Below are 13435 nucleotides of genomic sequence, written 5' to 3' on the forward strand. Positions count from 1 at the left end.
CCTAGAAAAAGTCCAAGCTATCATCAACATGGAGCCCCCCCCGGTTGGTAAAGGAGGTCCAACGTTTGGCTGGAAGGCTTGCCTCCCTGGCTCGTTTCCTATCTCGGTCAAGGGATAAGTGCCTTCCCTTCTTTCGAATCCTGAAAAGCCTGAAGAACTTTGAATGGACTCAAGAATGTCAGGAGGCCTTTGGCCGACTAAAGGAGCACCTGACACACCAACCGCGACTTGCTACGATCTCTCTGGGAGAACCGCTCGGCCTCCACCTTGCGGCTTCCGAGCATGCTGTCGGTTTTGTCCTAATTCGAGATGATTCTGGAATACAACAGTCGATATACTACCTGAACCACGTTCTCGATGGGCTAGAGGTGAGATATCAACTGGTGGAAAGACTGGCCTTAGCACTCGTATAAACGACAAGAAAGTTACGACCCTGCTTCCAAGGTCACCCTATCAAAGTGATAACCGACCAGCCACTACAGTAGATATTGTCCAAATTTGATGTGTCTGGAGGAATTCTCAAGTGGTCGGTCGAACTCGGGGAGTTTGACATACAATATGTCCCAAGGACGGCCATCAAGGCTTAAGCCATAGCCGACTTCATCTCAGAATTGACTCCCCCCAGCAACATCGAGCATACTAAGCAATGGTGGAGCTTGCACATCGACGGCTCGGCGAATGCAAAAGGGGGAGCAGGGGCTGGCCTCATCCTTGAAAGCCTTGACGGCCAGACATTCAGGCACGCACTTCGCTTCGGGTTCAAGGCCACCAACAATGAAGCCAAATACGAAGCGCTCCTATCCGGCCTTAAGTTGGACCTCGAGCTGCAAGTCAAAGGCATCCAAGTTTTCACCGACTCTCAACTAGTGGTCGGCCATATCAATGGAGACTATATGGCTCGGGATGCCACCATGACGAAATACCTATCTGAGGCAAAGAAACTCATTAGCCGCTTCTAGGGCTTCGCCATATCGAGTGTGCCGCGGGAGCAGAATGCACACGCTGACGCCTTGGTGAGGCTCGCCTCAGGTCGAGACACCGAACCACCGCCAGAGGTTGAACGACTTCCTTACCAAACTATTGCGACCGAAGAGGTGGCCACCGTAGATGTGACCCCAACCTGGGTCGAAGAAATCCTCCGCTACAAAAAAGATGGGACACTGCCAGCTGACAGGATGGCCTCCCGATGACTCCAACGTATGTAGGAAACTTGAACCCCGCGGAAGCTCAGTCGGTGTTAGCTGAGGTTCACGAAGGAAACTGCGGGGAGCACATTAGCAATCGGACCCTAGCCTTCAAAGTCCTTCGACAAGGATACTACTGGCCGACCATGCGTCGGGATGCTATGACCTACGTACAGCGGTGCTTGTAGTGTCAAAAGCATGCTCAGGCACATCATTAGCCTACGGTTCCCCTGACCTCCCTAGATAGCGCTTGGCCCTTCACGTAATGGGGGATGGACCTCCTCGGCCCCTTCCTATCGACTTCGAGATAGAGAAAATTCCTCATCGTCAGGGTAGATTACTTTACCAAGTGGTTGGAGGCCGAGCCGCTGGCATCCATCACCGAGAAGCAAGTATAAGGATTCGTGTAGAGAAGCATCATCACTCGTTTCGGCATCCCTAAAGTCATCATCACCGACAACGACACCCAATTCAACAATGAAAAATTCAAAAGATTTTGCTCGGACTATGGAATACAACTAAGGTTTAGCTCAATGGCCCACCCGTAGACCAATGGCCTGGCCGATGTAACTAACCAGGTGATACTAGAGGATCTAAAGAAGAGGGTCACGGGAGCTCAGGGTACCTGGGTTGACGAGCTCCCAAGTATACTATGGACCTCCCAAACAACACCGAAGACCACCACGGGGGTATTACCTTTTAGCTTGTCGTTTGGCATCAAGGCAATGCTTCCGCCCGAGGTGGTCTTCCCGACCCCTCGGGTCGAAAACTTCGACGACACCACATCAGAAAGCAGGCTTCGTGCTGGCTTGGATCTCATCGAAGAACGGAGAGCCGACGCGCATCTCCGCACCCTCTCTTATAAAAATGTCGTCGCAAGATTTTACAACCAAAGAGTGCGCCCTTGGCCGATCAAGCTTGGCGACTTGGTCTTACGAAAGGCCGAGGTTAGCGACCCAACACACTCCCGAGGCAAATTAGCTCTAAGTTGGGAAGGTCCTTACAGAGTAGCTACGGTAATCCGAGACAGTGCTTATCGCTTAACGACACGAGAAGGACGGCCAGTTCCAAGGACATGGCACATATCAAATTTAAGAAAGTTTTACGTCTAAGAAGTCCATCGGGCAAGAAGCCCTGTCGCCGAACAAAGGAGAAAAGACGTGCGAAAGTAGCAAGGGAAATTTTCAATGATGAAAAGGATTTTTACATCACCCGATCAGTCGCGGTATACAAAATAAAATAGCTACGAGCGACCACCAAAAGAAAAGAAGAAAAGAAAGAAGCCACCTATGCCCCGGGGGGATTCATGATGTCGTTAAAAAGTACTTTCATGGGCATCTCGACATCTTCATCCTCGGGATGACACGAAAAGGGTTCCAAATCTTAACAACCTTAAGATCGGGCTTCTTCCCTTTCCATATCTCATATGGTGTAGATACTACCGACTTAGTTGGAATTCTGCTCAGAAGCTAAGCTTTGGTCTCTAAGGCATATCCCCAGAATAAGATGGGTAGGTCAACAAAACTCATCTTGGACCATATCATGTCTAGCAGCGTATGATTTCTCCTTTTAGACACACCATTGAGCTGAGGTGTATAAGGAGGTATCTATTGGGATAAAATCCCATGGTCCTTGAGGAATTGGGTAAACTTTGTACTTAAGTACTCACCTCCTCGATCTGATCGAAGAGTCTTGATACTCTTTCTAGTCTGGTTCTCTACTTCATTCTTATACTCTCTGAATTTCTTAAAGGCCTCAGATTTATACTTCATTAAATATATATATATCCATACCTTGAGAAATCATCAGTGAAGGTAATGAAGTATGAGTAACCACCAATGGCATGAGTTGACATGGTTCCACATACATCACTATGTATAAGTTCTAACAGCTCAGTGACTCTCTCTCTAGTTCCACTAAATAGAGAGTTGGTCATTTTTCCACGAAGGCAAGGCTCACAAGTTGCATATGACTCATAGTCAAATGGATCTAGATATCAATCCTTTAGCAATTTTTGAATCCTTCCCTCATGGATGTGACCTAGCCTACAATGTTACAAGTATGCACTATTCACTTCATCTCGTTTCCTCTTAGACAAACTTACATTCATGATATATGGAGTAGTATCTAGCGTAAATAAACCATTATGCAATGTTCCTTTCGTGATAATCTCATTATCCAATAATATTGAATAATTATTGTTCTCAAAAACTAATTTATATCCACTAACTATTAAATATAAAATGGAGATAATATTTTTGATAATAAAATGAACAAAATAACATGCATCTAATGCAATAATAGCTCCACCAAGCAGATGTAGGGTGATCTCGCCAATAGCTACTACAACAACTTTTGCTCCATTGCCCATCTTGAGGTCTATCTCGCCTCTCGCCAATCTCCTAGGCCTTGCTAGAACCTGCAACGAATTGCATATATAATAAGTACTACCGGTATCCAATACTCATGTGTTATCATAAGAGTCTGACAAATGGAGACTGATCATGAATGTACCTGAAGCTTCTCCAATCTTTTGTTTCGCCCTCTCTGCAAGGTACTCTTTGCAATTCCTCTTCTAGTGCCCATCTTTGCTACAGTGGAAGCACTGACCTTTGTCTTTTACCAGGTCTTTCTTAGCAACGTTTGCTTTACCTGGTCTGCCCTTGCCCTTGCCCTTGCCTTTCTTAAGAAATTTTTCTGCTTTCCTTTCTTTCTAGTCTCACTAGTGTAGAATATTGGCTTCTCTTTCTTAATAGTGCTCTCTGCCTCCCTCAACATATTAAAGAGCTCTAGAAGAGTCACCTCAAGCTTGTTCATACAAAAATTCACACATATATATATATATATTTAATATATATCTACATCGCATACAAATATATATACATATCTAGTAGGTGTATAAGCAATCACACTAGATGATCATGGACCATAGCCTAATGTGATCAGGCCCGAGCTAATGGGCCTAATTAATTACATCAAGATCTATATGTGCAACGGTGCATATCCATGCCCTATGATCGTCCATCTCGTCCTCGTTGGTTTCATCAACATCTTGACGCATCTTCATGCATCACGATCGTCCGTCTTGTGGGTCCCACTATCGCTTCCACGCTCCCGCTGTGCCTCCTTGTATGATTACAATTTAATCATAGGCACGTAGGCTCGACAATAAATGAGAAATATAATGGAGGCTCGCAGGCCCCAATAATAATAATCATAAGTACACACATCACTCCGTCCATGATCATCCGTCCACATCTCATACATCACATGTATAAATCATCATCATGTAGGACTACTAGATAATAATAAAAATAATAATCAATTAAATATATTAATTAATTAATATTTTTTGAAATTAAGGACATGTAGGGAATTTTTTTTAATTTTGAGAGGTATTTTCAAAATTTGAATAGAGGGACAAAATCTAGAATTTTTAAAATTTCGAGGGGAAAAACTATCTTTTGTTTGAAAACCCTAATGCCCTTCTCCCTCTCCCTTACTACTGCCACCGCCGCCACCCTGCCCCCACGGGCGACCCTATGGGTAGGGGACCCTACGAGTGGTGTTGCCCCCATGGGTGGCGCCCCCTTAGTGCAGGTGGCGCTGCCCCCACAGGCGACGCCCCCTTAGTGGGGGTGCTAAGCCGCTCGTAGGAGCCGCCCTTGTGGACAGGTTGCCCCTACGGTCGGCGTTGCAGGAGGCGGCTGCCTCTACGGGCCACTCGCCCACGGGTGAGCGTCGCTGCATGCGCTATTCCCGCAGGCAGCACCCGCGGGTACCACCGCTTGCGGCTGCAACTGCGCATAGCAACTGTTGCTGTGCGCAGGCGGCCTACTTGCATGATGATGGCAGCAAGGCTGCCATCATCAATCGTAGCAAGGGCAGCAACAGTTGCTGCCTTTTCCATCAACAATTTTGACGCTAAAATCTTCTCCAAAACACAACACACACAGTTCAAAACCAATCTATTGCAAGAATAACCTAGCTTTGATACCACTGCTGAAAAATCTTAGGGGCGACATCACATGCGTAGTGGAAGAACAGAAAATAAAATCCCAAATTTCCCAAAGATTTATTCGTCGTTGTGCGAAGATTGGTGCGCAAAATCTGCAAAACTTAAAACTGCGTATAGAATAGATTGTGTTACCTAGGGAGATCGTATATCCCTGAATCCTTGCAGATCTCTAGGAGAGGGTGAAGGAGGTCAAGCACCCTCCTCTCTAGCGGTGATCCATACAGTAGGGCTACGATGATGCTCCTAAAAACTCCAGGCCTGCTCTGAGGTGGAGATGGGGGAGGAGAATAGGAGAGGCAAGCAAAGGCTCTAGCCTATGAACCACTGAATCCCTCCTATTTATAGAGGTCCCCTGTCAACTTAACCCTAATGGATCCTCCCCTATTAGGTATTGTATCTTCATCCAACTACCCAAGCCTCTTAGATTAGTGGATCTCTATCCAATAATCTCTCATAGGCTTTTATTGGATCTTATCCATGAGATCCAATAATTCAAGGGCTTATTGGATATCCAATAAGATAGGAGGTCTGACGGATATCTCATATCCGAACCTCTACTCATCGCAATGCCTACCATATGTGTATGACCTCTAGGCCCAATATCGAGCTGGCCGTGAGTCATACCTATAAGAACACCTTTTGACTTAGTGAATTATTATCTCCATAATAATTCACTCGACTTATCGACTGCAAGCGTACTAGACCGCTACGTCGCAGTCCCCAGATGATAGAAGAGAATCCAATCCATTGGACTTATCTGTCCTTAGTTACCGTATACCTATAGTCTCTTATCCATCTAATATCCAAGAGACTGTATACTGGGCATGGTGCTGTCAAACCCATACAATTTCTACTCGAGCCTTGCTCTAATCGGATTCTCACGAAGAACTCTTTCTCTCTCAATCCAAATGACCATAGCCAAGGATTTGTCTAAGCAAAAATACATGGGATATTCCTCTCATTACACCGAGAGTGGATGATCATCTATCGACACTCAATAGCTCTCGTAATGTTGACTACCACTCCTGATGACCGACTATACTAGATCTAGGACATCCAAATCTATGTCCGGTATCAAAGAATGGAGCACTCATATAGGACATCCTTGGTGTCTTAAGTCTAAGGACTAGATACACCACTAGAACTACAGAATAATTGTCTGACAATAAGGTATCATCAACCATCCAGCATTCCAAAAGCGGATCAATCAGTGAACTCATTATCCAATGAGCACCTATACTGTATCCCTAGTGTCCCCACACGAGCAGCTATGAGACCAGCTGCATCCATCATATGGACGGGTATATAGCACACCAGTCTGTCCGGTTATCTTCATGTCCCTCTTGAGTAACCTATGACCGGGATTATTTAGGATCTGTGTTTAAAGGTGAATCGGTCTCATTATCGTGATCTCATCTCGATCTGATTTCCATTGCACAGATACAAGGACATCACAATATATACATGCATATATGCAATAGTCAATATAAAGTGATAAATGCCAAAATATAATAAGCAAAGTGATAAATGTCAAGTCACACATGTCATTACTCATATGATTGGCTTACTGAGCACATATGACTAATATTCATGACCTATAGAGCTCGAACCGTCCTCTCGCTCATAGGAGATGTCCCACCCGATGATAGACCACTACTTGAAGTTGCTTCAAGGAGGCCAATAGTTGCTTCCCTCACCTTAATGACTCTGGAGAAACATAACTTCTGAGACAAGCAACGGGACATCTCTCTCTCTTCCCCCTGGCGGAAAACTTCTCGCCATGGCGAAAACTTCCCATTATGACGAAAACTTCCCACCAAGGCGAAAACTTCCTACCAGGACAAAAACTTCCCACCAAGGCAAAAGCTATCGAGGACAAAGATTTCCCGCCAAAAACTAACATGGCGAGAATCTCCTGCTCGGGCACAGCGGTCATCTAGTGCCCGAGCCGTGCCGCTCAGTCACATCAGTCATATAGTGCCCGAGTCATGATGCTCGGTCGCATCAGTCATACGGTGCCCAAGCCGTGATGCTCGACCACATTAGTCATATAGTACCTGAGCCATGATTCTCGGCCACATCAGTCATACAGTGCACAAGTCGTGCTGCTTGGTCACATTAGTCATATGGTGCCCGAGTCGTGTTGCTCGGTCGCATCAGTCATATAGTGCCCGAGTCATGATGCTCGGCCACATTAGTCATTTAGTGCCCAGGTCATGCTACTCGGCTGCATCAGTCATATAGTGCCCGAGTCATGATGCTCGACCACATCAGTCATTCAGTGACCGAGTCATGATGCTCGGCCACAGCAGCCATACAATGCCTAAGCCGTATTGCTCGATCACATCAGTCATACAACGTTTGAGTCATGCTGCTCGATCAGATCAACCATACCATACCCAAACCGTGCTATTCGGCCACATCAGATCGTAGTACCCGAACCATGAAGTTCGGCCACACCAGTCTACAACACCTCAAATCGTGCCTCACGGTTATGCTAGCCTTCGAAAAACCTAAATCGTGATACCCAGCTACATCGATCCTTCAATATCCAAGCCAAGGTACTCGTCGACTCCGATCGAAGCGCCATGCCCAATGTTGAACAAAGCCACTCGTCTAATCAAAATCCTAACAGTCTTCCCCAGCGGGCCTCACCTATGACCAACCCCCGCTCCCAAAAATCTCCGACTAACCACTGGCCATACCCTAGTCATTACATAGGTAAACCCGACCCACGAAAACACACCACGCCATGCACTAGGCCCCTCGGGGAGCAACCCGATACAAGACGCTCTTTGAAGGGGGGAGAGAATGATAGGGCACATTTTGGTAACCTGCCCTCTAACCACTATTCACAGCCAGGTCCGCCCGAGCACAGTGCCACCCCGCAAAAGCCGGGATAACGTAGCTCGAGCATAGTGCTGCCCCACAAAAGTTAGGATGACACTGCCCGAGCACAGTGCTGCCCCGCAAAAGTTAGGACGGCACCACCCGAGCATGGTACCATCTCGCAAAAGTCGGGTCGACAACCATAAATATGACAGGTACGGGTGGTCTCCAGGGAGAGAGAGATAAAAAGCCTCTCGCATGGCCAGTAAAGGTGATGGTTTTTTGTCACTCAATTCTAACCAGAGCTTAGAGGGGTCGAAGTTGGGAGCCCCTTCCCGACCCCGACTTATGTGCAGGGACCGGAGGCCAAGAAGAAGGTGGTCGACCTGAGGGAGTCTCCGACTTTGAAGCCAGAGCCCAAGCCCGACCTCGTCCGACCACCATCCACATCGATCGAACGCCGACTTGCATGATCCTACGCACTCGGGACTGAACCAAGCCGTACCATCTCACTCTACCACGGTGTAAAGGATCCCCATCAATCACGTTGATTATATCAATATTCAATGCTACTGTTTTACATTTCTATGATGCACAGTACATGACACCACTCAAACAATCTCCAGAACAATATTTAGTAGTCCAATTAGGCCCTGTCCCGGCCCATTAATCCGTCAAAGTCGAACCTCCTTGGCATCCATCATCCTAAGCTGTGATCTTGCAAGCATGGTAGATGGTAGCGCTGAGAAGAAACCGGCAGAATACAGATCTTTATTATCAGAAGGAAGAGGAGAACACCACCAGATGGCTCGCAAAGTCAAAAAGTGTCAACTGCATCGAGGACATAATCCTGTCAGACAACACTGTGTAGGGATTTTTCTGCTTGTGGGTTTTACTGGTACAAGAATAAATAGGTGTTGCATGTCGGACAGACTTCGACTCCGAGTGAGAAGATCCAAGAGCAACATGGATCTTTGATGGCCACAGTTTTATCTGGCAGGTAAACTACTGACCTATGGCAATTTCAATCACCATTGTTGAGAAAGCTTGCAATTGTTCATAACCTATGATTTCTTGATTTGTACAAGCAATGTACCCATTATCTGTGCGTTGCCAGTCTCGAGAAGTTGTCGATTCTTTCGTTCAGCAGCTGAGGAGTGATGCCTTCCCTGTGACCAGTCTCTCCATCAGCCTTTTGTTCAGAGAATTGGCATCTGCGAGTTGTAGCTTCTTCGGTTTGCAGTGCAGTTCCATATGCTTTCACCTTTATTTGTTTAACTATGTAATGCAAACTATCGAAATCACTAAATAAAGGAGACATTTTGATGCCATCGTGGGTAAAGCGGCAATAAACTGCCGTGTGAAATGATCACACGGTAGTTCCTTTCTCTGTCCGACATTGTCGCATGTTAATATTGTAACAGGGTTAGATTGGATACCTGAGCTCCTCTGTTGGAAACAGGAGCTTCTGATCTATCTACGTTAGATTTTGGAAACGCAAGTGTTTGGTAATGATGTCTTCTAGCTGTCAGCACTCTTTAAATCTTGGCAGACCAGAACTAAGCTTCCCAAGAACCAGTTGCGTTGAAACCATGAGAGCCCAGCCTACAAATCTGTGTTCTGACATTTCTGGCTGGAGTTCCACGCTTCGGTATGTTAGAGAGAAAATTAGTTGAAGGAAAATTCTCAGCAGTCAACTGTTGGTGTGGTGCAATGCAAAATCCATAAAACTGTGAATTCTTCTGGCAGAAGAGGTTGGGGAGCGGAGTTGAGACTCTCATCTTCTTCTTCCTGATGCTCCGGGATATTTGCTACAGATGATCCATGTCGCCTTCCCTGGAATCCTAAAAAGGCTCAACGAGTCCCTCAGCCCGAGACTGATCTTTCCTCTGCGGCCCACTGTTTGAAGACGCCAGAGAAGCACCTGTTGCAGACTGCACACGTTCATTGATGGCGCACCTTCAACAATCTCAGGCCCTCTCGGGCCCAGCTGTGTTCAGTCACATCTATTATTGTCAGAGTCTACGGCTGATCTGATCTCCTCCGAATGACTAACTTCGACTGCAAGACTGCATTTGTCTGCTGCGAGCACTGCTAATTAGCTTCACGTAGAAGATCTTGGTCGGGTTCCCAGAAGCTTAAGCTGGTGACGAAGACCCGAGCTTGCATTTAAGTTCCAACGACAGTTGCGGTCAAACGATGAGCCGATGCACATGCTTGGACGGAGGCCGCCCTGTAATCCTGCGTGCACGTGTGGCAGCGGTGGAAGAGGAGCACGAGCTGCCGCTGATGAATCTCCATTCCAATCCTTGTTGACCCTACATGGTTGCACGTCTCCAACGTAGAACACCGGTGCCCCACCAACCCATCATATCAGTCGCATCAAACCCCACTGCGGTTCATCTTCTTCCTCGCACCGTCTCTCGAGTGCTGTCATGAGAATCCAGCCCAACACTGTAAGACTAAGACCTTTCCGCCATCTCCGCTTGAGCTTCCCCTCCCTGATTACGATGTCTCACGCCAAATTTTTGCCCTCTCACCTCCTGCTTCTGACCCTGCTCCCCCTTCTCTTCTCGTCTTTGGCATGCGTCTCTGCGTTCAGCAACACGAAAGGGAACGAACCGAGGGCCAATGACCCGGTGCTGGCGTCCATCACCATGGACCCCGTTGAGAGGGACACCCTGTTCTGTGTGATGAAGAACATGTCCTCTGACAGGGACTGGAGGTCCTCCAACCCTGATCCCTGCAAGCCGGACTCCTCATGGCCTGGGATTGAATGCAAGCCAGGCTTGGACAACCTGCTCCATGTCACAAGGCTGGACTTCGGCGTTGCGCCCAACCCGACCTGCAAGGAGAGCGCCACCTTCCCGTCCGAGATCTTTGAACTCCCTTACCTCGCGTCCATCTTCTTCTTGGACTGCTTCAAGGGTGTGGAGACCAGCCTCTCCCTTCCGCCGCCCACTCGTAAAGCATCACCACCAGCATATGCTTCACTCCAGCAGCTCAGTCTGATATCAAACCCATCCTTCGTAGGTGCTATTCCATCCCACATTTTCTCCATCACCTCCCTTCGGGTCCTCACTCTCTCGCAAAACCGACTGCATGGTACAATCCCTGACAGCATCTCTGAGCTAAACTCCCTCGTCCATCTCGACCTCAGCTACAACTTCCTTACAGGCAGCATCCCGAGCCAGATAGGTAGGCTTAAGGACCTGGTAGGCCTTGACCTAAGCTATAATTCCCTCGCTGGATCCATCCCACCATCCATTGGCCAGCTGCGCCTGCTTCAAAAGCTTGACCTGAGCTCAAATTCAATCGCTGGAATCGTACCTGATAGCCTCCAGAACCTCCGCTTCCTTGATTTCTTAGCCATCAGCAACAACAACCTCAGTGGGGAGTTCCCAAAAGGCATAGCCAAGCTCCAGAACCTCCAGTACTTCATAATGGACGACAACCCAATGTTCGTAAAGTTGCCGTGGCAGCTGGGGAGGTTGGCCAAGCTTCAAGAGCTTCGCCTATCTAATTCGGGTTACTCCGGCGTGATACCAGGGAGCTTTGCTTGGCTACGAAATCTCACCACTCTGTCCCTCGAGAACAACAGGCTCACAGGTGGGATTCCAGCGGGGTTGAGTGACCTTGAGAAGCTGTATCACCTTAATTTGAGCAGTAATTTATTGAGTGGTGTCGTTCCCTTTGACGCTGGCTTCTTTAAGAGGCTTGGAAGTAACATGGACTTGAGGGAGAACTCAGGACTCTGCATCAATGGGTCTCAGAGCCTCGACGGCATTAACATTGGGGTTGATGTATGCAGAGATAACGGGAGTAACTCTTCGCTTCCTAAGTCAGTGGACAAATCAGGTGGAGCTCCATTTCAGGTCTGCAACTTCTACTTTCAGCTAATGGGGACTGTAATTATCTGGAGTTGGTAACATTTGCTTCTGTTCTTTCTTCTTTAACTTCCTCCTTATTCCATCATCTCAAGTGATAGTTTTACCTCCTCCCTCTTCTATCAATCTCTCTTTTGACTCTTCTTTTGGAGTTTGTATGTTGTAGTCGTAAAATGAAAAGTTGGATGGATTGACACTGCCTGAAATTTTGGATGTTCTTCTAGTTCTTTAGCAGAGGCAAATCTTCGTCAAATCTGGGTGTGCATATTAGAGCAGACTGAAATAATCTTCACAAAATTGGGCTCTCTGTTTCCTGTACTGCGTTTCAACTTACTTAGGACAGGTTTTATGGCAGTAGGTGTGAATGATCTGAGCGCAACTTCCTTCTTTGGCAGATGTTAACGATTGATATTTCACCAACAAGATCTATGCTTCTGCTCGACGCAAATTATTGTGGCTGTTTTAATGATAATTCACCAATAAGTTGATTTGTTTGTTGTCGTTTAGTACTCGAGCTTCTTAATCCGGCTAAAAGCCAAAAAGAATCCAGAGAGAGAGAGAGAGAGAGAGAGAGAGAGGAGACACTTTCTCCGAACAGGTGAAACTCGAAAGACAAATGAGAAAGCAAAATACATTGTTCTTTGGAAGTTGTGGCAGAGCCAGCTAGGAAGTCACTTAGAGTTGGCCCGTGCGAAGTGACAGGTTTTACTGAGGTAGAGTTCTTGTCACATCTCTCCTTGCAACTGTTGATCTCCATGGCCATAGATGTTCGGCTGTTCTTTTAACAAAGATTGATTCATCAACTACAGTAGGCCGAGAAAAAAAATTGGACCTTTTGCGGACATTAGGCGATGTGGATTGGGCTGTTGTCTTGTCTTTCCCAAATGATCGAAATGATACGGGCAAGTCGACGATACATGCATGCTCTTTGCTGCATCCTAATGCACAGGAGAGGTATCGCATGCATCTGTGATCGAAAAGAAATGGCGAGCGAGTGCTTCCGAGGTCTGACAAGCGAGAGATGGTAACGCAGCAGAAAGGGACAATGTTTTCGGAATGGCTCACGTGGGCGTGCGGCAGTGCACCGAGTCCTGGAATCGAGGGCGTGCCCGGGGCCACCGTGTGTGTCTTCGCGCATCGAATCCGGTGCTCGCTCCACGCTCGCGCTGTGCGTCACAGTGGCGAGATTGTTTGCCCTCGGCTCCATCGAAAACCAATTATGGAAAGAAAAGGACTGCAATCTGCAGAGGTTGAAGTGCTGTTGCATGCGAGAAGGATGGGGGGAAGAAGTGTTGTTGTTTCTTGGGTTTGGAATTACAGTCGATGGTGGAAATGGCTTCAAAAGCGAAGGGGGGAACACAGTGACGTTGTTTCATCAAATGGTGAATGAACGTTCATCTCTCGAACACACACCCCATCGCGTTGTTTCGTCTAATGGTGAACATTACCTCTCGAATCAAACACCTGCAGGGTTGGCGAAAAGGACAGCATCGGCCCAGGAAGAATCATATATCAGC

General features: G+C 47.1%; 1 protein-coding gene across 1 annotated transcript; it reads left to right on the plus strand.

Moving 5' to 3' along the window:
• The first annotated feature begins 10477 nt into the window (after positions 1–10477).
• Positions 10478–12162, plus strand: LOC135649536 (receptor like protein 29-like). Its single transcript, XM_065168009.1, has one exon. The coding sequence runs from the start codon at positions 10542–10544 to the stop codon at positions 11958–11960; it is 1419 nt and encodes a 472-aa protein (XP_065024081.1). The 5' UTR covers positions 10478–10541; the 3' UTR covers positions 11961–12162.
• The last annotated feature ends 1273 nt before the right edge of the window (positions 12163–13435 follow it).

Source organism: Musa acuminata, chromosome BXJ1-4 (assembly GCF_036884655.1).
Source record: "Musa acuminata AAA Group cultivar baxijiao chromosome BXJ1-4, Cavendish_Baxijiao_AAA, whole genome shotgun sequence".
NCBI classification, from domain to species: Eukaryota; Viridiplantae; Streptophyta; class Magnoliopsida; order Zingiberales; family Musaceae; genus Musa; species Musa acuminata.